At 37.9% G+C, this 26,244-nt stretch overlaps 1 protein-coding gene and 1 pseudogene across 1 annotated transcript in view; one reads left to right on the top strand and one right to left on the bottom strand.

The window, feature by feature from the left end:
- Pth2r (parathyroid hormone 2 receptor) overlaps positions 1-26,244 on the bottom strand; it is a 109,471-nt gene that overhangs the window by 10,597 nt on the left and 72,630 nt on the right. The window contains exon 10 of the mRNA XM_074071600.1: positions 8,718-8,812. Coding sequence (XP_073927701.1) covers positions 8,718-8,812 — 95 coding nt within the window. The remainder of the gene's footprint in view (positions 1-8,717; positions 8,813-26,244) is intronic.
- LOC141422627 (protein unc-50 homolog) lies at positions 7,705-14,949 on the top strand (annotated as a pseudogene).

The following is a 26,244-nucleotide window of genomic DNA, read 5'->3' as shown; positions in this document are numbered from 1 at the left end:
CCATTTTTATCTCAAATAAGAAGGACATTCTTCGATACATTTTAATTTGTGGCTTTAACTTTGGATGTTAAGAGTATTAAATATGCTTCAGCTATGAAACAAGATATATGTACATGAAAAAAAAATTTTTCCTTACTCTAATTAGTCTAGTCATTTTCTGACAACTATAAACTTTTAAAACTTCTGGATACAGATTATTTAAAAATTATTCTGAATTCTGAATAAGAGATTATTTACATTCTTGCTAAACTTTTCTTTTTTTGTTTTGATTTTTTTGTTGTTGTGCTGGGTAGGGGTACCTTGTAGCATTTACGAAAGTTCTTATAATATATCAAATATATCATACTTGAATTCACCCCCTCCACTGCTCTCCTTTATCCTTCCTCCCTAAATTTTTCTCTTCAATTCTTCTGAAAAATAACCCCCATGAAAGAACTACAATATTATCTACTCTATCTATATTTTAAGATAAATCACTTTGTTCCCCGTCAAGTTTCTCAAGTCTCTTGGGCACTTTCTACTAATAATGCAAGTCCACCTCATTCAAAAATGCAGAACTAGGCAGCTTACATTCAGAACTACAAATACAAGTCGTTTTCAGGCAATTCTCACTTTATTAAGTAGAATGAAAGGCCATTTATAACTTCATTATCCTATCATCCTTTGGACTCTGTCTTCACTGATGGACATAACATGAGATAAGCTATTCAAGTTTAGCATAGGCTATTTGCTGTAAACTCCAGGCACAGTTTACATTATAATGCTACTTGTAGCACTTTGAGAACAACTGGAGATATCATCTGCTGGTTTGCTCATACTTGCACTGTATCTAGGCTCCAGGACAGACTGGAAGTCTTTTCAGCTCCACAGCAAAGGCTGCCTACATAGTGGAGAGAATTGAGTCAGCAATGGACTTAGAGAACATTTATGAGAAAAAAGCCAAAATGCTGCTGACCATGATTTCTTTCTTTCTGAAACATCATTGCATAACAACCTAAAGTGGAAAGAAATAGTTTCCTGTTTAAGGATTACAAAGACTAATCTTTATAATCTATGTGATCACTGGATGCATGTGTTCAGTTGGGTAGAATTTATTATTCATAACTTCCAAAATGATTATTGGGAGAAATGGACACCCCCTTAGGATAATTTGATAATGACTATTGATGCTCAATTTGCCCTTTTATTCATAAAATATTTTTTTTTCAGTTCCCTTTTTTTTTTCATTTTCTTTTATTATTCATATGTGCATACAAGGCTTGGTTCATTTCTCCCCCCTGCCCCCACCCCCTCCCTTACCACCCACTCCGCCTCCTCCCTCTCTCCCCCACCCCCTCAATACCCAGCAGAAACTATTTTGCCCTTATTTCTAATTTTGTTGTAGAGAGAGTATAAGCAATAATAGGAAGGAACAAGGGTTTTTGCTGGTTGAGATAAGGATAGCTACACAGGGCATTGACTCACATTGATTTCCTGTGCGTGGGTGTTACCTTCTAGGTTAATTCTTTTTGATCTAACCTTTTCTCTAGTACCTGTTCCCCTTTTCCTATTGGCCTCAGTTGCTTTAAGGTATCTGCTTTAGTTTCTCTGCATTGAGGGCAACAAATGCTAGCTAGTTTTTTAGGTGTCTTACCTATCCTCACCCCTTCCTTGTGTGCTCTCGCTTTTATCATGTGCTCATAGTCCAATCCCCTTGTTGTGTTTGTCCTTGATCTAATGTCCATATCTGAGGGAGAACATACGATTTTTGGTCTTTTGGGCCAGGCTAACCTCACTCAGAATGATGTTCTCCAATTCCATCCATTTACCAGCGAATGATAACATTTCATTCTTCTTCATGGCTGCATAAAATTCCATTGTGTATAGATACCACATTTTCTTAATCCATTCGTCAGTGCTGGGGCATCTTGGCTGTTTCCATAACTTGGCTATTGTGAATAGTGCCGCAATAAACATGGATATGCAGGTGCCTCTGGAGTAACAGTCTTTTGGGTATATCCCCAAGAATGGTATTGCTAGATCAAGTGGGAGATCGATGTCCAGCTTTTTAAGTAGCCTCCAAAATTTTTTCCAGAGTGGTTGTACTAGTCTACATTCCCACCAACAGTGTAAGAGGGTTCCTTTTTCCCCGCATCCTCACCAACACCTGTTGTTGGTGGTGTTGCTGATGATGGCTATTCTAACAGGGGTGAGGTGGAATCTTAGCGTGGTTTTAATTTGCATTTCCTTTATTGCTAGAGATGGTGGGCATTTTTTCATGTGTTTTCTGGTCATTTGAATTTCTTCTTTTGAGAAAGTTCTGTTTAGTTCATGTGCCCATTTCTTTATTGGTTCATTAGTTTCGGGAGAATTTAGTTTTTTAAGTTCCCAGTATATTCTGGTTATCAGTCCTTTGTCTGATGTATAGTTGGCAAATATTTTCTCCCACTCTGTGGGTGTTCTCTTCAGTTTAGAGACCATTTCTTTTGATGAACAGAAGCTTTTTGGTTTTATGAGGTCCCATTTATCTATGCTATCTCTTAGTTGCTGTGCTGCTAGGGTTTCATTGAGAAAGTTCTTACCTATACCTACTAACTCCAGAGTATTTCCTACTCTTTCTTGTATCAACTTAAGATTTGGGGTTTGATATTAAGATCCTTCATCCATTTTGAGTTAATCTTGGCATAGCGTGATATACATGGATCTAGTTTCAGATTTTTGCAGACTGCTAACCAGTTTTCCCAGCAGTTTTGTTGAAGAGGCTGCTATTTCTCCATCATATATTTTTAGCTCCTTTGTCAAAGATAAGTTGCTTATAGTTGTGTGGCTTCATATCTGGATCCTCTATTCTGTTCCACTGGTCTTCATGTCTGTTTTTGTGCCAGTACCATGCTGTTTTTATTGTTATTGCTTTGTAATATAGTTTGAAGTCAGGTATTGTGATACCTCCAGCATTGTTCTTTTGACTGACTATTGCCTTGGCTATTCGTGGCCTCTTGTGTTTCCATATAAATTTAATGGTAGATTTTTCAATCTCTTTAATGAATGTCATTGGAATTTTGATGGGAATTGCATTAAACATGTTCATTACTTTTGGGCGTATTGACATTTTTACTATGTTGATTCTACCAATCCATGAGCATGGGAGATCTCTCCACTTTCTATAGTCTTCTTCAATCTCTTTCTTCAGAAGTGTATAGTTTTCCTTGTAGAGGTCTTTCACATCTTTTGTTAGGTTTACACCTAGGTATTTGATTTTTTTTGAGGCTATTGTAAATGGAATTGTTTTCATACATTCTTTTTTAGTTTGCTCATTGTTAGTGTATAGAAATGCTAATGATTTTTCTATGTTGATTTTATATCCTGCTACGTTGCTATAACTATTGATGATGTCTAGAAGCTTCTGAGTAGAGTTTTTTGGGTCTTTAAGGTATAGGATCATGTCGTCTGCAAATAGGGATATTTTGACAGTTTCTTTACCTATTTGTATTCCTTTTATTCCTTCTTCTTGCCTAATTGCTCTGGCTAGGAATTCCAGTACTATGTTGAATAGGAGTGGAGATAGTGGGCATCCTTGTCTAGTTCCTGATTTTAGAGGGAATGGTTTCAGTTTTTCTCCATTAAGTATAATGCTGGCTGTAGATTTGTCATATATAGCTTTTATAATGTTGAGGTACTTTCCTTCTATTCCTAGTTTTCTTAGAGCTTTTATCATGAAATGGTGTTGGATCTTATCAAGGGCTTTTTCTGCATCTATTGAGATGATCAAGTGGTTTTTGTCTTTGCTTCTGTTAATGTGGTTTATTACGTTTATTGATTTTCGTATGTTGAACCACCCCTGCATCCCTGGGATGAAGCCTACTTGGTCGTGGTGAATAATCTTTTTGATGTGTTGCTGAATTTGGTTTGCCATTATTTTGTTGAGGATTTTTGCATCAATGTTCATTAAGGAGATTGGCCTATAGTCCTCCTTTTTGGAGGTGTCTTTGCCTGGTTTTGGGATAAGTGTAATACTGGCTTCATAAAATGTGTTTGGCAGTTTTCCTTCCCTTTCTATTTTGTGGAACAGTTTAAAGAGGGTTGGTATCAGTTCTTGTTTAAAGGTCTGATAGAATTCAGCAGAGAATCCATCAGGTCCTGGACTTTTCTTTTTGGGGAGACTCTTGATTGCTGCTTCAATTTCATTTTGTGTTATAGGTCTATTCAGGTGATTAATTTCCTCTTGGTTCAGTTTTGGATGATCATATGTCTCTAGAAATCTGTCCATTTCTTTTAGATTTTCAAATTTATTTGAATATAGGTTCTCAAAGTAGTCTCTGATGATCTCCTGGACTTCCATGGTGTTTGTTGTTATCTCCCCTTTTGCATCCCTAACTCTACTAATTTGGGTTTTTTCTCTCCTCATTTTAGTCAGGTTTGCCAGGGGTCTATCGATCTTGTTTATTTTTTCAAAGAACCAACTTTTTGTTTCATTAATTCTTTGTATGGTTTTTTTGGTTTCTATTTCGTTGATTTCAGCTCTTATTTTTATTATTTCTCTCCTTCTATTTGTTTTGAGATTTGCTTGTTCTTGTTTTTCTAGGAGTTTGAGATGTATCATTAGGTCATTGATTTGGGATCTTTCAATCTTTTTAATATATGCACTCATGGCTATAAACTTTCCTCTCAAGACTGCCTTAGCTGCGTCCCATAGGTTCCAGTCGGTTGTGTTTTCATTTTCATTGACTTCCAGGAACTTTTTAATTTCCTCTATTATTGCATCGACAATCCATTCTTCATTAAGTAATGAGTTATTTAGTTTCCAGCACTTTGCATGTTTTTTGTCTTTACTTTTGTTGTTGAGTTCTACTTTTACTGCATTGTGGTCAGATAGTATGCACAGTATTATTTCTATTTTCTTATATTTGCTGAGGCTTGCTTTGTGCCCTAGGATATGATCTATTTTGGAGAAGGTTCCATGGGCTGCTGAGAAGAATGTATATTGTGTAGAGGTTGGATGAAATGTTCTGTAGACATCTACTAGGTCCACTTGATCTATTGCATATTTTAGATCTTGGATTTCTTTATTGAGTTTTTGTTTGGATGACCTATCTATTGATGATAATGGGGTGTTAAAGTCTCCCACAACCACTGTGTTGGCGTTTATATATGCTTTTAGGTCTTTCAGGGTATGTTTGATGAAATTGGGTGTGTTGACATTGGGTGCGTACAGATTGATGATTATTATTTCCTTTTGGTCTATTTCCCCTTTTATTAGTATGGAATGTCCTTCTTTATCTCGTTTGATCAATGTAGGTTTGAAGTCTACTTTCTCAGAGATAAGTATTGCTACTCCTGCCTGTTTTGGGGGGCCATTGGCTTGGTAAATCTTCTTCCAGCCTTTCATCCTAAGCATATGCTTATTTCTGTCAGTGAGATGAGTCTCCTGTAAGCAACAAATTGTTGGATCTTCTTTTTTAATCCATTTTGTCAAATGGTGTCTTTTGATGGGTGAATTAAGTCCGTTAACATTAAGCATTAGTACTGATAGGTATGTGGTGATTCCTGTCATTTAGTTGTCTTAGTTGTTTGAAGGTTTGATTGTGTGTACCTAACTTGATGTTACTCTCTACTGTCTTGCTTTTTCTTATCCTGTGGTTTGGTACTGCCTGCCTTTTCATGGTTAAGTTGGGTGTCACTTTCTGTGTGCAGGATCCCTTGCAGAATCTTTTGTAATGGTGGCTTTGTGGTCACATATTGTTTTAGTTTCTGCTTATCATGGAAGACTTTTATTGCTCCATCTATTTTGAATGATAGCTTTGCTGGGTAGAGTATCCTGGGGTTGAAGTTATTTCATTCAGTGCCCAGAAGATCTCACCCCACGCTCTTCTTGCTTTTAATGTTTCTGTTGAGAAGTCTGCTGTGATTTTGATGGGTTTACCTTTGTATGTTACTTGTTTTTTCTCTCTTACAGCCTTCAATATTCTTTCCTTAGTTTCTGAACTTGTTGTTTTAATGATGAGATGTCATGGAGTAGTTCTATTTTGATCTGGTCTGTTTGGTGTCCCGGAGGCCTCTTGCATCTGTATGGGAATATCTTTCTCTAGATTTGGGAAATTTTCCGTTATTATTTTGTTGAATATATTACGCATTCCCTTCGCTTGCACCTCTTCTCCTTCTTCGATGCCCATGATTCTCAAGTTTGGTCTTTTGATGGAGTCAGTGAGTTCTTGCATTTTCTTTTCACAGGTCTTGAGTTGTTTAATTAATAGTTCTTTGGTTTTTCCTTTAATTACCATTTCATCTTCAAGTTCTGAGATTCTGTCTTCTGTTTGTTCTATTCTGCTGGATTGGCCTTCCGTTTTGTTTTGCAGTTCTGTTTCGTTCTTTTTTCTGAGGTTTTCCATATCCTGGAAGATTTCTTCTTTAATGTTGTCTGTTTTTGTCCTGAGTTCATTTATCCATTTATTCATTGTGTGCTCTCTTTCACTTTGGTGTTTATACAGTGCTTCTATGGTTTCCTTTATTTCTTCTTTTGCTTTTTCAAATTCTCTATTTTTATTGTCTTGGAATTTCTTGAGTGTCTCCTGTACATTTTGGTTGACCCTATCCAGTATCATCTCTATAAAATTCTCATTGAGTACTTGTAGTATGTCTTCTTTTAAATTATTCTTGTGGGCTTCATTGGGTCCTTTGGCATAGTTTATCTTCATTTTGTTGGAGTCTGGATCTGAGTTTCTGTTCTCTTCATTCCCCTCTGGTTCCTGTACTAATTTTTTGCTGTGGGGAAACTGGTTTCCCTGTTTTTTCTGTCTTCCCGTCATTGTCCTTGGTGTTGTTACTGTCCCTGTACTGTGTGCAATTAAGTATTTTCTAGCTTGTAATAATAACAATGGTAATATTTAGAATGGAAGGGTGAGCTGAGATGGAAAGCAAGAAGTTAAAGAAAAGGGGAAAACAAATATACAGACAAGAGGGAGAAAGCAGAACAAGGTATCAGACAAGAGAGTTTCAAAGGTATAAACAGGGAGTGTTAGTGTACTAATCGAAAGTAAGCTGAACAGACATTAGAGAGACAGAGAGAGGACTGAAAATCAAAGATAAAAAAATAAAAAACAAGTAAATGAAAGTAATATCTATATATAAAAATGAATTAAAATAAAATGGAAAATAGAAAATTAAAAAAAAAAAAACCAAAAAAAAAAAAAAAAACCAAAAAACTTCCAAGTTTATATGCAATGCAGTTTCAGTCTTAATAATTTGGGTGTCCGTCTCAATCTCCAGTCCTGGAGTTGGTGCCTCAGATGTTGTTCTGTAGTTGTCTCATCAAAGGGGATGCATAAAGTAGAACAAAACTACACACTCTCACACACACACACACACACACACACACACACACAAAGCCCCACCAAGTGTCCCAAGTTCAAATGCAATACAGTTTCAGTAAGTTTTTTGGCTTGCAGGTGTAATTCGGTTGTTCTCTCATCAAAGGTAGGGAGAAAAAGAAAAAAAAGCGTCTGGAGACAGTTCTGAGAGTGGTATCTGGAACTGTGGCTTGCCTGCCTGCTGCTCTCAGCCTGTAGCTGGCGGCGTTATTTATGCAGGTCACTGGGGTGAACTTAGCACTCACCTGGTCCCACAGGCTTTGTTTGCTCAAGAGTTCTCCTGTGCGGGAGCCTCTGCTACAGGCTTTCCCCTTTCCAAGCACTGGGAAAGGTGACACTGCCCCCGCGTTGTCAGGCCTGCATGTTTATTTACAGTTCATGTGGGAGGTGGGTCTTCCCTGCTCTCCTGTGGAGTTTTCCTCCCTCCTCCACTCTCAGAAGCTTCCCTGCTCCTGGCTCTCCGGCCCACGTGGCTTGTTTATTTACAGTCCCGGGAAGGATTCCCTTCCCCCAATCTTCAGTGCTCAGGGCGCCCCACCCTCTTTCCAGTGTGTCTTAACTGTTCTTATTGCCTATTACTCAGTTTCTCTTTTTTTCCCGGGTGGAGGTCAGTCTGTCCAGAGGGCTGTGCTGCTCTGGCCCAGGCTTGTCTGTGGGGGTACCGCGGTACCACGAAGCTCACCTTGCCCGCGTCTTCCCAAGCCGTATGGGCGCCGGCCACTGGCGGCCCCGGGGGCCCTCCTCATTTCTCCGTTTAACGTGAAGTGGAGATTCTCTGCACTGGCTGGAGATGTGGAGGGGTCAAAGTTATGCCTTTTCTCAGTGATTATGCCTGCAAAGTGTGTCTCCAGCATCTCTCCAAGATTTCACTATAGGAGGCTCGCTTTCTGCTTCCTACCTCTAGCCGCCATCTTCTCTTCATAAAATATTAAAAATGGACTTCCTTTGACCAGTAAGTACCTTTGAAAGTTCTTAAAAATATGTTTGGTAGGTTTCAACTGCACAGGATTTGACACAAATAACAAAACCACTTTTTTATTTTCACCTATGACATATTTTTAAATGTAGCTAAAATTGTTTAATGTCATCACCAAGAGTTTTCCTGGGAGTTCATATGGTTTATAGAAAAATAACAACCTTCTAAGAACAGATTTTTAAAACATATAGTTAGAACGTAAGCACATGAGGAAGGTTTGGGGCTTTATTTACATGTTGGCTATATAGTTTTATCCAATAATTTACACGATCAAACCAAACAAAAATATGTATTCATAAATTTAATCTCTTAAAGACATTTCAGATCAATGAATATTTGTCCTTTACTCAAAGAGTAACCCAAATATTTCCTCTGACAGAGGTCTGCTCTGGAATTACCTGTATTGTTTTCTCATATCATGCCCAACTGCATTGGTCTCCCAAATCTTGGTAGCCAGTACTCTAACTGTATTCAGAAACAGAATAAAATTCAGCTGAAAGAGAAGATAATATTTTAAAGAATTATTAGTCTTCAAGATGTTTACAGAAATTTAATAAATTATACTTCTTTATATTCAAAGATGGAAAATTACCCACTCCATAAATGTTAATGAGATAATCTGAGATAAGATATTGAAAGTCTAGTGATCCTTGATTTGCCTTTGTAAAAAAAAATAATAAGTTTCAATAGCACTGGAAACCAAAGAATAATATGCCAGGATTCAATTTCCAAACCAAAATTAAGAAGAAGCCTTGTGGCAGACTGGCAGGACAAAAAATAATAGTTACTATATAAATGTGACTTACTGCCCTTTTTTAAATGAATAAATACCTAGCTTCTGTCTCTATTTTTAGGGAGAGGAATAATAGAGTTGTTCAGGGGATACTGCTTCTAATATGCTGTATGAGAAGTCCTAGGGGTGGGGTGTATGTTAAGGTTTTTTCAACAAGAAAAAAAAAAGCATGATTCTGTATAAGAAAAGGTCCACAGTGGAGAAAATTCAATTGAATGTTATGAATGTAAGCACTATTAGAGATGATCAAATTCCACCTACAAGAAAAGGCCCAGGGAGTGTTGGAAAGATAAACCCTTTTATGTCCTAACGCCTCAAGGATCGGTGAAGAAATCCAACATGAAAAAGAAGAAAAAGTCCCAGATTAAGGGTTATAAGGAGATAAAAGCCTGGAGTCCCTTTATTCAGAAAGATGGCTGCTGTCCACAAAGTACTCCTTAGGGATAATGGGATCCTAGATGGCCAAGAGCAGGGGCCAGAAGTTCTGCATTCCTGAAGGTAACTTGTCTTGCAGTGTCCTCAATCATTTCTGAAGTTGGGGAATTGGGTTTTTGGGTGATTCATGTGCCTCAGTCCACAATTCAGCTGATTATCTGAACAGTCCTAAACCACTGCCACCTTGCTTACTATCACTGTGCCACTGGCTGCTTTATAGGCACTTCTTCAGTAAGGGAAGGCAAGGGATTGCTGAAAGCTGATAGAAGATGCTTCCTGGATAATCATAACTGCTTTTTCTTGAACACTCTTTAATTTTAAACTTCACTTTGAATATGGAACACTTTATTATGTCCCCTTAATATGACTGAGTCAAGTCCAGCTCAGAGAGATTAACTGATTTAACCTGGGTTACTCACTTACCAGCTGAGTCTGAACTGGTTTGTGTGATTTCATGTTGTAAATTCTTAACCACAATCTCATACTTTCTCTTCAAGAGTATAAAAAGATGCAAAACATGAGAGTTGAGGATTTCCATCTTGGCCCACTACAACACTCTACTAAAAGACACAATCTTTTTCAACAAAAAGGTAAGAAGTTGTTTATCTGTCACACTTTTGAGTGGCCAAATTTATTTCCTACCCTGTTATTTCCTCTCTGCCTAATACTGCAGTCCCTGGCAAAGCAATATAGTTAGAGTAAAGATTTGGGGAAAAGCTTATTATGTGTAACTGCTATATAAAGGACTGAGTGGTAGTAATTGAAGCTGGAAGAGCTGTGGAAATAATGACAACTTGGGACTGTTATTTGTCATTTCCTACTCCTTGAAAAGGAAGAATTATAAATAACATCAATGGGCCAATCTTAAACTCTACCATATTAAAACGCCCAAAACTAAGGACTCTTCCCTCAGGTCAGTATAAAACAGATAAATACTATATATCCCTAGAAATTTGACCGGAAGAGATACAGCTCAGCTAATTCACCAGTTTAAGAACTGAGAACATACCCTTAGGATATACAAATGGATTATTGAAAGAATTTTTAAAAATCAGATTGAATAGAACTTGCTGTCTTAAAAGATTGATAAGCAAAATGCACACACACACAAATATATGTAACAATAGCTAAATGAAATTCCAAATAATTTAGGAAAACGTAGAATATACCATAACTAGAAACTAAGTTATTGGCTACTTAATACTGATTCTTTAATCTTCTCAGCAGCTCTACAAGACAGGCATATTTTCATCATCATCTCACAGATAGGAAATCTGAGGCACAGGTTGCATTTTATACTTGACCACACAGCTAGCATGTGGCAGAGTGCTAATGTAGACATGTAGTTGGATCTACTGTGTATTCCTCACTGTACTAGTCTGTCCATCAAATAGAGTTAACTTAATAGAGACTGAAATGACAACAGAAAATTTTTAAAGAGAAGGCTGGATTAACAAGATTATAAAGAACCTAAAATAGAACCAAGTTTTTTAAATCAATATTAGAAACAGCAAACAGTAGACCCAGCAGAGCGGGAAAGTGGATTCAGGAACTAAGATGATACTTGAAGAATCCTTCCATCTATATGGAAAAGAACAAAGACTTGTGTGGTGAGAGCTAAGATGCTTATATGAAGGACATGGAACTGACAGCTGCATGCAGACTATTCTCTTCCTGAAGAAAGATTATAACAAATAGAATAAATCAGCAAAGATATAAGAGAAAAAAATGCCTACACTAAAGAAAGACATGAGTCTCCTGAAGAAGAAGTTATAAGAATAATGAAAGAGAACAAGTCCAAGACAAGACTTCTATCATTTGCTACTATTAATCTATAATGGTGATAACAAGAGATAGTCATTTAGAGAGTTCTTGCATATCTCATGTAACCTTCTTGAAGAAAAATTTTGCTTGAGGGCAAGGTACAGATTAAAAACAAAACATGCAGCATCTGGAATAAAATAACCACTAGTAAGCACCAAAGCCAATAACATAGAGAATGAATCTTGTGTAAATACAAAAACTGGATTTTTAAAGATATGAGTGGGTTTAAAGATTTATTCTTAATGGACTACACATAATTCAAAACAAAGAACCAAAGCTTCAGCCAAAGAGTTCTGGCTTTTCAGACCACCTTATCTCTGAGACTCTGTCCTGGTGTCCCCTGGGTTGGCTTCTTCTCCCCACTCACTGCACTCACTCATCCTCACCAGGGTTGCTCAATCTCAAGTTCAGGCTGAATGTCATTTTCTCAGAAGCTATTCTAGAAGAAATGGTGCCCATCTCCTCCCCGCCCCCATCATCTTCATCACCTCACATAATTCCTCCAATATTCTTGATGTTTAGTCAAGACTTTTTAAATGAGTGGGTGAATAATAATAAATGAATAAGATATGCGCACTCTGAACACTACTTATATTGGGATAAATTAGCATATCCCCTTCGATGCAAATTACTCACTTCTAGGTGTCTCTCACAAGAAAAGTCAAATTTTAAGTATAAGAAAATCAACTGTTACAAAAGATCTACAATATCATCTCCTTACATTTGGACTTTTCTTCTATGTCTGGATACATATTGGGGAGGGATGTCTCCTACCCAGTCTAGATTATTTCCTTCCAGGGCAAGGGGATTCATTTGATGTGCAAATCTTTTCTCTCCTCTTTCCGTCATTTTCCCCTTCCCTGAAGGAGATGGACTGTAGTATTTGAGGAGTAAGTATAGGAAGACACACTGAGTATGTGTGAGAGAGCTCATGGTTCTTTGTCTTGGCAGAATCTCTAAGGATGGAGCTTGCCCTCCTGTGTCTGGGTGGGAAGACCCTAACTAACTATGGGGTTCTTCAATGGGCCACTTGGCTAACAAACCCAAGGCCACATCCTCTAGCCCATCCTCCAGCAGCTACAGGGTTTTGTTTGGTTCTCTCTTGTTGTATTAATTGACTTGTATAAAATCAGAGCAGCAAAGAGAGATACTGTATATGCAGTTCCTCTCAGATACCCTCTGGCTACATCCCATCTACTCACCTCATACATTGTCTTACATTTCAATATCATGAACATAACAAATGGTTTCATTTTGCTTATATGCACATTGATATTAATTACTAAACTTTAAATTATAGGTAATATACTCCATAATTTATGTCAAATACTATAATTTGATTATGGGACAGATAAAAGAATATGTGGCTCATTTCTTATCGACTGGAATTCAATTTGTAACTTATGGACAGCATCTAAGGAAAATGTTAGAGCTTTAATTTCATTTGAAGTTCTATTTCTGAGATGTGTAAGAAAGCAAGTTCTGGAAGGGAGATTATCTCCCTTCCAAGGAAAAAGATCAGTTTGGTATCTGCAATACCAAAAGATTACACATTAACTTTTCTCCACTTTTTAAAATCCCTTCTTTACCAACCACCCCTCTCATAGCCATCCCTTGTCTTTAGAGGTTGAGCTCACTTAATAACAACTGGAGGAGATGAATCATTGGCCTAACAGCAGAGAGAAGCTTGTATCTTACTTATTTTTGTCTTTTCATATTTTAAAAAGAGCACTATAAGTGATAGCTTTAATTCTTTTTCATAAAGGCTTTTGTGAGAAGCACAATCTTATTCCACCTGCCAGAATTCTCTGAGATATCCTTTGACAGGTGCATGGAACAAAGCATTCATAGGAAAAATGCCTGAAAATCTGGAGCTGTGTATTTAATGTGCTCTGGGCAGTGCACAGCCTCCTTGAGAGTCACTAATGGTTAGTCATTCAATCAGATATTAGTCAGATGGTGAGCAAGCCCTTGACAAATACCACAAACTATTTGTTGAACGTAAAGATGAGTTATTAGCTTAGATACACAATGGTGCTGTGAATTAAGTGTCAGAAAACGTGTAAATGTACACCAATAAAAAGTGACTCAAAAAAGAAATATCAGTACAGACCCATATTTTCCTAGTAACACAAACATCAATAATGAAAACTATAAGCTCTCCCAGTTACATCAATTCTCTGTAGGATAAGTTAAAGGTCAAAATTGCTACAATAATATTATCAAATTAACATCAGAGACTATATCCTCAAAACACTTCCCAACTTGAACTTTCTTTGATTTTTATGGATTATTTTTGAGGAGTTACCAGAAAATGAACTATTGCCTGCAGGAAAACAATCTTAAACAACAAAAATGCCTTTTTTCCCCCAAAAGCAGAGAATAGGAAGGTAAAACAGGTCCATTCTGGAGATGATAACAGTGGGAGGCAGGAGGATATATGGAAAGGGTGAAGAAGGCTGAATGTAGTGAAAATACTATGTGCTCATGTAAGAAAATGGAAAAATGAGACATGTTGAAACTATTCCAGGAATGAGGGAAGGGTGGGATAAAGGAGAATGATGGAGGGGGTTATCCCAACTGTGATATATTGTAAGAACCTCCATAAATACCACAATGTACTCTCCAGTACAACAATAATAAAAATTTGAAAAAAGAAAAACCCAAACATCCCAATGAGTGACTGGCCTTGATTTCCAATTTTAGCTTTTGGTCCTTTCCTAAATGGACCCTGGGATCAGCTGCTGGGCAGAGGTGATAGGATAGCCTGGACCCAGGTCCAGGCTGCAGCAGGGCTCCAGGAAGATGTTACCAAGGACTTTAGTGAGTTCCTCATTGTAGAGGAATGGAATCTTGAACTCCAGGGATGCAGAAAGACACACTGCTGGAGCCAAACACTACAAGTACCTCTGAAAGCTTTTTCATTTTCGGCAGATGGACTTTGAGTTTGCTGCCTGGCAGATGCTCTACCTGTTCACTTCTCCACAGACAGTTTATAGAAACTTGTTACCAGAAGCACACAAAGGACCTGTGAGCCAGAGATACCCTGCTTTTCTGGTCCTATTAAGCACCTGGCTGTGTGTGTGTCTACTATAGGGTTTGGCTTTGTGCTGGACATGGGATAAATAAAGCTTCCCCTGTGGGTTGTGTTCATAAATTATACAGGCATCAGTCTTCTGATATCAATGTTAATGTGGTTCATCTCTAACAAGTGCTCAGTAAAACGACACAGCAGAGTATATCATGCGGAGTGGAGCTACATCTTTGATGCGTATCTGAATACTTTCTATCCACTCCTAGTGATATAGGATTGAGTTTTATCCAGACTTTTTTCATCAACCATGTTATCCTAACAGATAAATTTATTGTATATTTAGTTAGAAATACCTTATGGCTGATTGCAGTTGGCTATCAGATCTACATAACCTTCTAGGATACAGTGCATAGCCATTTTTGAAAAACACAGTAATTCTTCTCTATCCATTTGCACCTCTCATTCTGGTGTATGGGCTGTCACTAGCACTAGGATGGAACTTTACCCATGCTTGTGTTCTTTCTACAAGTATAGAGTGAAATGAAGAGAGAAAGTGACAACAGTATCGAAGTTATTTCTTATGAAACTTGTAAATAAACTATCTTTGTAGATATCTTAAAGTTGTAAAGTTTACAAATTTGAGGTGATATGTTAACACTGTTGTCAACATTCCTTAAGACTAATAAAACATACATTTCAAAAAATGGCAGCTGGGAGTTGCTCAAAGACTGAGTCTTATGTTTTCTATTATTTCTCTCATTCTATAAATAAACATTGCTTAATGTATCTACTATAAGAAAAGTGATTCTGGAAAAAAATATTCTTCCTGCCAGCACATATGATATGTCATTAAATTAGTTGCACATTTACATTTTTATTGATGACAATCTTTACCTTTTCTTGGTTTCTTAAAAAAATAGTTCTTCTTATTGCACATTCACATTTTAATTCAGCTAACACATTGTACAAGGAAGTATATTGCAGTGTCATGGCATCTCCAGAGGAATGGATTTAATGAATGGACTATGTGGCATTGATTCCCATCAAACAGCAAAAACCATGAACCACCAAAACAACCTCCTGCAGGCAGCACTGACCTCTCTGAGTTACTAAAAGCAGCAGCTTACAGTGGCTTATGGTTGGTCCCGTTTAATTCTTATCTCTTTCTGTGTTAGCTACATCAGGAATACAGTCTCTCATACAGAAATCTAAGTATTTCCAAAACACCATAATTGATAACAGAGTCAGTCAGATAGGACTATGAACTTAACAGTGAATAAACAGCATTTCTCTTAAAGAGATGTTTGTTCCTCCAAACAAGTTCATTTAATCCAATCCAGCAAAATAACTCCAGTGGTTTGTTTTTCAGAACTCAACTCTAATCAAACTGTTAACCTGCTTTAAATATCTCCATGTAGCACCATAATTTTAAGGAAAACTCCAATGTCTTATAGCATGAAATAGGAGTCCATCATGATTCCACTCCTGTCCAACTTTACAGTCTGATCCCCAGCACTTTCTGCAGATAAACACTCCTTCCAGCCACAGAAAACATGGCCCATCCATTTACACCTGGGCACACGCTGATTTTTTTTTTCAGTAGTAGGGTTTGAACTCAGGGTCTTGAGCTTGCTAAGCAGGTGCTCTACCACTTGAGTCAGGCCTCTGATCCCTACCCAACTCCCACCACCATCACACACTAATCTTCAGGCTAAGAAAAATTTTTCCATTCACTCTTTACTCACAAGAGGATTTCCACTTTCCTTTCATATTTTTTTCTGATCTCACTGGTTAGTGTTTCCTTTTCAAAGCCTCTAGACAGACTTTGGTCTTTCTCCTCTATTATTATTAACTTCATGGCAGCCATAGAAAGACTTTGATGAGCTTGTAAAATTACTACATATGCCATTTCTGTTATCAGCACCTCTGCTATTCCCATGCCACCACTGCTAGTACCACAGCTACTGCTTCCTCTACTACAGGCTTCTGTTTATTGAGTGCTCTTCATAGGCTGCACTAAGCACCCTAAGTATCTTATTTAGTACTCATAATTAGCCTATGCAGTAGACAATAGAATATCCAATTTCACTTTTAAAACACTACAGCTAAGAGGCTAAATTATAGTAAGGTTGACAGCTGACAAGAGTTAGCACCAGGATTCCTCTACGTGTTCACACAACTTGGAAACATACCACTACACAAACTATTATCAGTTGTGCCTCTTCCAAAATGACCTATAAGCTAGGTTATGAGCTTTGCTGCTTGTAGTCAGTGAGACTCAACAAAATCTAAGTCCTCAAATTCTGAAATGCTGTGATTCTAAGTCAAATACTTCTCTCCATGTTAGTATTCCAGTCATACCTACAACTGTAGTAATAATACGATATGCTTATTTTAGTTATCTGTGAAAGAAACTACATTTTAAATGACTGTAAAGTATTTAAAGGTGGAAAATGTTTTAAAATTTGACATGCTAATCAAATCATCTTATAATCCATGTAAGTAGGACTTATTAAACAAATGTGTATATTTTCTATTCATCCAATGTTTTGTGAACACCAATAAGTAACAGGCACCCTAGAAAAATAAATGAATAGAAAATGGTATTTCCCCCAGAGACACACACAGGGTGACAGAACCATAATTAAATGCAAACAGTTCAGAGGATTCCAAGATGGCGGCTAGAGGGAGGAAGCAGAAAGCGTGCCTCCTATAGTGAAATCTTGGAGAGATGATGGAGACACACCTTGCAGGCAAAGCCACCAAGAACAGGCAAAACTTTGATCCCTCCACACCTCCAGCCTGCACAGAGAATCTCCACTTCATATTAAATGGAGAAACCAGGAGGGCCCCCAGGCCGCCAGTAGCCCGCACCCAGATGGCTTGGGAAGACACGGAGAAGGTGAGCTTCCTGGTACATGGTACTTCCACAGACAACCCTGGGCCAGATCAGCATAGCCCCCTGGACAGACCAACCCCTACCCGGGGAAAAAAGAGAAACTGAGTAATAAGCAATAAGAACAATAAAGACAGGCAGCAAAGAGGCTGGGGTCCCCTGAGCACCTAAGAGGTGGGGAGGGGAATCCCATCCGGAACTGTAAATAAACAAGCCAGGCCTGGCAGGAGAGGGCGGGAGTGGGGGCACGCGCCCAGCAACCAGGAGCAGGAAAGCTTGTGAGAGTGGCGGTGGGAAGAAAACTGCACAGGAGAGGGGGGAAGACCCACTTCCCACGTGAGCTATAAACAAACACACCGACCGGCAGGAGCAGCAGCACAGGCACAGCAATCAGGAGTGGGAAAGCTTGTAAAAGCAGCAGTGGGAGGAAAACTCCACAGGAGAGGGGGGAAGACCCACTTCTCACGTGAACTGTAAATAAACATGCAGGCCTGAGAAAGCAGGTGCAGTGTCACCTCCCCCAGTGTGCTTTGAAAGTGGAAAGCTTGTAGCAGTGGCATCGTGCACAGAACTCAGAGTAAACAAAGCCTGTGGGGCCAGGCAAGTGTTAAACTCAATCCTGAGATCTGCATAAATAATGCCGCCAGCAACAGCAGGCTGACAGCAGTGGGCAGGCAAGCAACAGCCACAGATAGCCATTCACAGACCTGCCTCCAGACTCTTTTTTTTCTCTCTCCCTACCTTTGACGAGAAAACAACCAAATTACACCTGCATGCTGAAAAACTTATTGAAACTGTATTGCATTTGAACTTGGGACACTTTGTGGGTATTTTGTGTGTGTGTGTGTGCAGTTATGTTCTACTTTATGTTTCCCCTTTGATGAGACAACTACAGAACAGCATCTGAGGCATCATCTCCAGGATACAATGCTGAGGGAAGGACACCAAAATTATTCAGACTGAAACTTCATTGCATTTGAACTTGGAGGTTGTTTTTTATTTTCTATTTTTTATTTTGTTTTATTTTATTTTATTTCTATATATATTTTTTCTTCCATTTACTTATTTTTTATTTTTATTGTTATCTTTATTTTTTTATTTTTTATTTTTAATCCTCTCTCTGTCTCTCTAATGCCTTTTCACCTTACGGTTGATTAGTACACGATCTCTCCCTGTTTACATCTTTGAACTTTTTTTGTTTATTTCTTTGTTTTGTTTTTCTACTTGATTATTTGTTTTTCCCTTTTCTTTAACTTCTTTGCTTTCCATCCCCTCTAACCCTTCCATTCTAAATATCACCATTGTTATTATTACAAGCCAGAAAATACTTAATAGCACACAGTACAGGGACAATAACAACACCAAAGACAATGACGGGAAGATAGAAAAAACAGGGAAACCAGTTTCCCCACAGCAAAAATTAGTACAGGAACCAGAGGGAAATGAAGAAAACAGATACTTAGATCCAGACTCCAGTAAAAAAAGGTAAAATATGCCAAAGAACCAATGAAGCCCACGAGAATAATTTAAAAGAAGACATACTACAGGTACTCAATGACAATTTTATAGAGTTGATACTGGATATGGTCAACCAAAATGTACAGGAGACACTCAAGAAATTCCAAGCCAACAAAAACAGAGAATTTGAAAAAGCAAAAGAAGAAATAAAGGAAACCACAGAACCACTGTATAAACACCAAAGTGAAAGAGAGCACACAATGAATAAACAGATAAATGAACTCAGGACAAAAATAGACAACATTAAACAGGAAACCACCCAGGATATGGAAAACCCTTAGAAAAAAGAATGAAATAGAACTCCAAAACAAAACAGAAGGCCAATCCAGCAGAATAGAACAAACAGAAGACAGACTCTCAGAACTCGAAGATGAAATGGTAATTAAAGGAAAAATTAAAGAACTATTAATTAAACAACTCAAGACCTGTGAAAAGAAAATGTAAGAACTCACCAACTCCATCAAAAGACCAAACTAGAGAATCACGGGCATCGAAAAAGGACAAAGGTGTAAGTGAAGGGAATGCATAATATATTCAACAAAATAATAACAGAATATTTCCCAAATCTAGAGAAGGATATTCCCATACAGATGCAAGAGGCCTCCAGGACACCAAACAGACCAGATCAAAACAGAACTACCCCATGACATATCATCATTAAAACAAGTTCAGAAACAAGAGAAAGAATATTGAAGGCTGTAAGAGAGAAAAAATAAATGACATACAAAGGTAAACCCATCAAAATCACAGGAAACTTCTCAACAGACACATTAAAAGCAAGAAGAGCATGGGATGAGATCTTCTGGGCACTGAATGAAAATAACTTCAACCCCAGGGTACTCTACCGAGCAAAACTATCATTCAAAATAGATGGAGCAATAAAAGTCTTCCATAATAAGCAGAAACTAAAACAATATGTGACCACAAAGCCACCACTACAAAAGATTCTGCAAGGGATTCTGCACACAGAAAGTGAAACCCAACTTAACCATGAAAAGACAGGCAGCACCAAACTGCAGGAAACGAAAAAGCAAGAAAGTAGAGAGTAACCTCAACATAGGTACACACAATCAAAACTTCAAACAACTAAGACAACTAAATGACAGGAATCACCACATACCTATCAGTACTAACACTTAATGTTAACAGACTTAATTCACCCATCAAAAGGCACCGCTTGATGAAATGGATTAAAAAGAAAGATCCAACAATTTGTTGCTTACAAGACACCCATCTCACCAACAGAAAGAAGCATAGGCTTAGGATGAAAGGCTGTAAGAAGATTTACCAAGCCAATGGCCCCTGAAAACAGGCAGGAGTAGCAATACTTATCTCTGAGAAAGTAGACTTCAAACCTACATTGATCAAAAGAGATAAAGTAGGACATTCCACACTAATAAAAGGGGAAATAGACCAAAAGGATATAACAATTATCAACCTATACACACCCAATGTCAACGCACCAAATTTCATCAAACATACCATGAAAGACCTAAAAGCATATATTAACTCCAACACAGTGCTTGTGGGAGACTTTAATACCCCATTATCATTAATAGATAGGTCATCCAAACAAAAAAATCAATAAAGAAATCCAAGATTTAAAATATACCATAAATCAAATGGACCTAGTTGATGTCTACAAACATTTCATCCAATTTCTACACAATATACATTCTTCTCAGCAGCCCATGGAACCTTCTCCAAAATAGATCATATCCTAGGGCACAAAGCAAGCCTCAGCAAATGTAAGAAAATAGAAATTATACCGTGCATACTATCTGATCACATGCAGTAAAAGTAGAACTCAACAACAAAAGTAAAGACAAAAAACATGCAAACAGCTGGAAACTAAATAACTCATTACTTCATGAACAATGGGTCATTGATGAAATAAAAGAGGAAATTAAAAAATTCCTGGAAGTCAATGAAAATGAAAACACAACCGACCGGAACCTGTAGGACACAGCAAAGGCAGTCTGAGAGGAAAGTTTATAGCCATGAGTGCATTTATTAAAAAGACTGAAAGATCCCAAATCAATGACCTAATGATACATCTCAAACTCCTAGAAAAACAAGAACAAGCAAATCTCAAAACAAATAGAAGGAGAGAAAAAATAAAAATAAGAGCTGAAATCAACAAAATAGAAACAAAAAAATAAATAAGATCGATAGACCCCTGGCAAACCTGATGAAAATGAGGAGAAAAAAACCCAAATTAGTAGAATCAGGAATGCAAAAGGGGAGATAACAACAAACACCATGGAAGTCCAAGAAATCATCAGCAACTACTTCGATAACATATATTCAAATAAATTTGAAAATCTTAAAGAAATGGACAGATTTCTAGTTTTGGATTTCATTCAAAACTAAACCAAGAGGAAATTAATCATCTGAATACCTCTATAACACAAAATGAAATTGAAGCAGCAATCAAGAGTCTCCCCAAAAAGAAAAGTCCAGGACCTGATGGATTCTCTGCTGAATTCTATCAGACCTTTAAGCAAGAACTGATACCAACCCTCCTTAAACTGTTCCACAAAATAGAAAGGGAAGGAAAACTGCCAAACACATTTTTATGAAGCCAGTGTTACACTTATCCCAAAACCAGGCAAAGACACCTCCAAAGAGGAGAACTATAGGCCAATCTCCTTAATGAACATTGATGCAAAAATCTTCAACAAAATAATGGCAAGCCAAATTCAACAACACATCAAAAAGATTATTCACCATGACCAAGTAGGCTTCATCCCAGGATTGCAGGGGTGGTTCAACATATGAAAATCAATAAACATAATAAACCACATTAACAGAAGCAAAGACAAAAACCACTTGATCATCTCAATAGATGCAGAAAAAGCCTTTGATAAGATCCAACACCATTTCATGATAAAAGCTCTAAGAAAACTAGGAATAGAAGGAAAGTACCTCAACATTATAAAAGCTATATATGACAAACCTACAGCTAGCATTATACTTAACAGAGAAAAACTGATACCATTCCCTCTAAAATAGGAACTAGACAAGGATGCCCACTATCCCCACTCCTATTCAACATAGTACTGGAATTCCTAGCCAGAGAATTAGGCAAGAAGAAGGAATAAAAGGAATACAAATAGGTAAAGAAACTGTCAAAATATCCCTATTTGCAGATGCCATGATCTTATACCTTCAAGACCCAAAAAACTCTACTTAGAAGCTTCTAGACATCATCAATAGCTAGAGCAAAGTAGCAGGATATAAAATCAACATAGAAAAATCATTAGCATTTCTATACACTAATAATGAACAAACTGAAAAAAATGTATTTAAACAATTCCATTTATAATAACCTCAAAAAAAAAATCAAATACCTAGGTGCAAACCTAACAAAAGATGTGAATGACCTCTATAAGGAAAACTCTACACTTCTGAAGAAAGAGATTGAGGAAGACTATAGAAAGTGGAGAGATCTCCCATGCTCATGGATTGGTAGAATCAACATAGTAAAAATGTCAATACTCCCAAAAGTAATCTACATGTTTAATGCAATTCCCATCAAAATTCCAATGACATTCATTAAAGACAATGAAAAATCTACTGTTAAATTTATATGGAAACACAAGAGGCCACGAATAGCCAAGGCAATACTCAGTCAAAAGAACAATGCAGGAGGTATCACAATACCTGACTTCAAACTATATTACAAAGCAATAACAATAAAAACAGCATGGTACTGGCACCAAAAACAGACATAAAGACCAGTGGAACAGAATAGAGGATTCAGATATGAAGCCACACAACTATAAGCAACTTGTCTTTGATAAAGGCACTAAAAATAGATGATGGAGAAATAGCAGTCTCTTCAACAAAAACTGCTGGGAAAACTGGTTAGCAGTCTGCAAAAAACTGAAACTAGATCCATGTATATCACCCTATACCAAGATTAACTCAAAATGGATCAAGGATCTTAATATCAGACCCCAAACTCTAAAGTTGATACAGGAAAGAGTAGGAAATACTCTGGAATTAGTAGGCATAGGTAAGAACTTTCTCAACAAAACCCCAGCAGCACAGCAATAAGAGATAGCATAGATAAATGGGACCTCATAAAACTAAAAAGCTTCTGTTCATCAAAAGAAATGGTCTCTAAACTGAAGAGAACACCCACAGAGTGGGAGAAAATATTTGCCAGCTATACATCAGACAAAGAACTGATAACCAGAATATATAGAGAACTTAAAAAACTAAATTCTCCCAAAACTAATGAACCAATAAAGAATGGGCAAGTGAACTAAACAGAACTTTCTCAAAAGAAGAAATTCAATTGGCCAAAAAACACGTGAAAAAATGCTCACCATCTCTAGCTATAAAGGAAATGCAAATTAAAACCACACTAAGGAGAGAATCTCCACATCACGTTAAACAGAGAAACGAGGAGGGCCCCCGGGGCCGCCAGTGGCCGGCGCCCATATGGCTTGGGATGACGCAGACCAGGTGAGCTTCTCGGTACCACGGTAGCCCCACAGACAAGCCTGGGCCAGAGCAGCATAGCCCTCTGGACAGACTGATCTCCACCCAGGAAAAAAAGAGAAACTGAGTAATAAGCAATAAGAACAGTAAAGACACGCTGGAAAGAGGGTGGGGCACCCTGAGCACTGAAGATTGGGGGAAGGGAATCCTTCCCGGGACTGTAAATAAACAAGCTGGGCGGGCCGGAGAGCCTCTGGAGGGAGCGGGGTGCGCACCCAGCAACTAGTAGCGGGAAAGCTTGTGAGAGGAGGGAAGACCCACTTCCCACTGAACTGTAAACAAACATGGCGGCCGGCAGGAGCAGCAGCACTGCCCAGTAAGCAGGAGCAGGAAAGCTTCTGAAAGTGGCAGTGGGAGGAAAACTTCAGAGGAGAGAGGGGAAGACCCACTTCCCACGTGAACTGTAAATAAACATGCAGGCCTGACAACACGGGGGCAGTGTCACCTTTCCCAGTGCTTGGAAAGGGGAAAGCCTGTAGCAGAGGCTCCCGCACAGGAGAACTCTTGAGCAAACAAAGCCTGTGGGACCAGGTGAGTGCTAAGTTCACCCCAGTGACCTGCATAAATAATGCAGCCAGCTACAGGCTGAGAGCAGCAGGCAGGCAAGCCACAGTTCCAGATACCACTCTCAGAACTGTCTCCAGACGCTTTTCTTCTTTTTCTCCCTACCTTTGATGAGAGAACAACCGAATTACACCTGCAAGCCGAAAAACTTACTGAAACTGTATTGCATTTGAACTTGGGACACTTGGTGGGGCTTTGTGTGTGTGTGTGTGTGTGTGTGTGTGTGTGTGAGAGTGTGTAGTTTTGTTCTACTTTATGCATCCCCTTTGATGAGACAACTACAGAACAACATCTGAGGCACCAACTCCAGGACTGGAGATTGAGACGGACACCCAAATTATTAAGACTGAAACTGCATTGCATATAAACTTGGAAGTTTTTTGGGTTTTTTTTTTTTTTTTTGGTTTTTTTTTTTTTAATTTTCTATTTTCCATTTTATTTTAATTCATTTTTATATATAGATATTACTTTCATTTACTTGTTTTTTATTTTTTTATCTTTGATTTTCAGTCCTCTCTCTGTCTCTCTAATGTCTGTTCAGCTTACTTTCGATTAGTACACTAACACTCCCTGTTTATACCTTTGAAACTCTCTTGTCTGATACCTTGTTCTGCTTTCTCCCTCTTGTCTGTATATTTGTTTTCCCCTTTTCTTTAACTTCTTGCTTTCCATCTCAGCTCACCCTTCCATTCTAAATATTACCATTGTTATTATTACAAGCTAGAAAATACTTAATTGCACACAGTACAGGGACAGTAACAACACCAAGGACAATGACGGGAAGACAGAAAAAACAGGGAAACCAGTTTCCCCACAGCAAAAAATTAGTACAGGAACCAGAGGGGAATGAAGAGAACAGAAACTCAGATCCAGACTCCAACAAAATGAAGATAAACTATGCCAAAGGACCCAATGAAGCCCACAAGAATAATTTAAAAGAAGACATACTACAAGTACTCAATGAGAATTTTATAGAGATGATACTGGATAGGGTCAACCAAAATGTACAGGAGACACTCAAGAAATTCCAAGACAATAAAAATAGAGAATTTGAAAAAGCAAAAGAAGAAATAAAGGAAACCATAGAAGCACTGTATAAACACCAAAGTGAAAGAGAGCACACAATGAATAAACAGATAAATGAACTCAGGACAAAAACAGACAACATTAAAGAAGAAATCTTCCAGGATATGGAAAACCTCAGAAAAAAGAACGAAACAGAACTGCAAAACAAAACGGAAGGCCAATCCAGCAGAATAGAACAAACAGAAGACAGAATCTCAGAACTTGAAGATGAAATGGTAATTAAAGGAAAAACCAAAGAACTATTAATTAAACAACTCAAGACCTGTGAAAAGAAAATGCAAGAACTCACTGACTCCATCAAAAGACCAAACTTGAGAATCATGGGCATCGAAGAAGGAGAAGAGGTGCAAGCGAAGGGAATGCGTAATATATTCAACAAAATAATAACGGAAAATTTCCCAAATCTAGAGAAAGATATTCCCATACAGATGCAAGAGGCCTCCGGGACACCAAACAGACCAGATCAAAATAGAACTACTCCATGACATCTCATCATTAAAACAACAAGTTCAGAAACTAAGGAAAGAATATTGAAGGCTGTAAGAGAGAAAAAACAAGTAACATACAAAGGTAAACCCATCAAAATCACAGCAGACTTCTCAACAGAAACATTAAAAGCAAGAAGTGCGTGGGGTGAGATCTTCTGGGCACTGAATGAAATAACTTCAACCCCAGGATACTCTACCCAGCAAAGCTATCATTCAAAATAGATGGAGCAATAAAAGTCTTCCATGATAAGCAGAAACTAAAACAATATGTGACCACAAAGCCACCATTACAAAAGATTCTGCAAGGGATCCTGCACACAGAAAGTGACACCCAACTTAACCATGAAAAGGCAGGCAGTACCAAACCACAGGATAAGAAAAAGCAAGACAGTAGAGAGTAACATCAAGTTAGGTACACACAATCAAACCTTCAAACAACTAAGACAACTAAATGACAGGAATCACCACATACCTATCAGTACTAATGCTTAATGTTAACGGACTTAATTCACCCATCAAAAGACACCGTTTGACAAAATGGATTAAAAAAGAAGATCCAACAATTTGTTGCTTACAGGAGACTCATCTCACTGACAGAAATAAGCATATGCTTAGGATGAAAGGCTGGAAGAAGATTTACCAAGCCAATGGCCCCCCAAAACAGGCAGGAGTAGCAATACTTATCTCTGAGAAAGTAGACTTCAAACCTACATTGATCAAACGAGATAAAGAAGGACATTCCATACTAATAAAAGGGGAAATAGACCAAAAGGAA

This window comes from Castor canadensis, chromosome 4 (genome assembly GCF_047511655.1).
Source record: "Castor canadensis chromosome 4, mCasCan1.hap1v2, whole genome shotgun sequence".
Taxonomy (NCBI): domain Eukaryota; kingdom Metazoa; phylum Chordata; class Mammalia; order Rodentia; family Castoridae; genus Castor; species Castor canadensis.
Note: the sequence above shows the minus strand (reverse complement) of the source record. Positions and strands in the feature narration are given on the sequence as shown.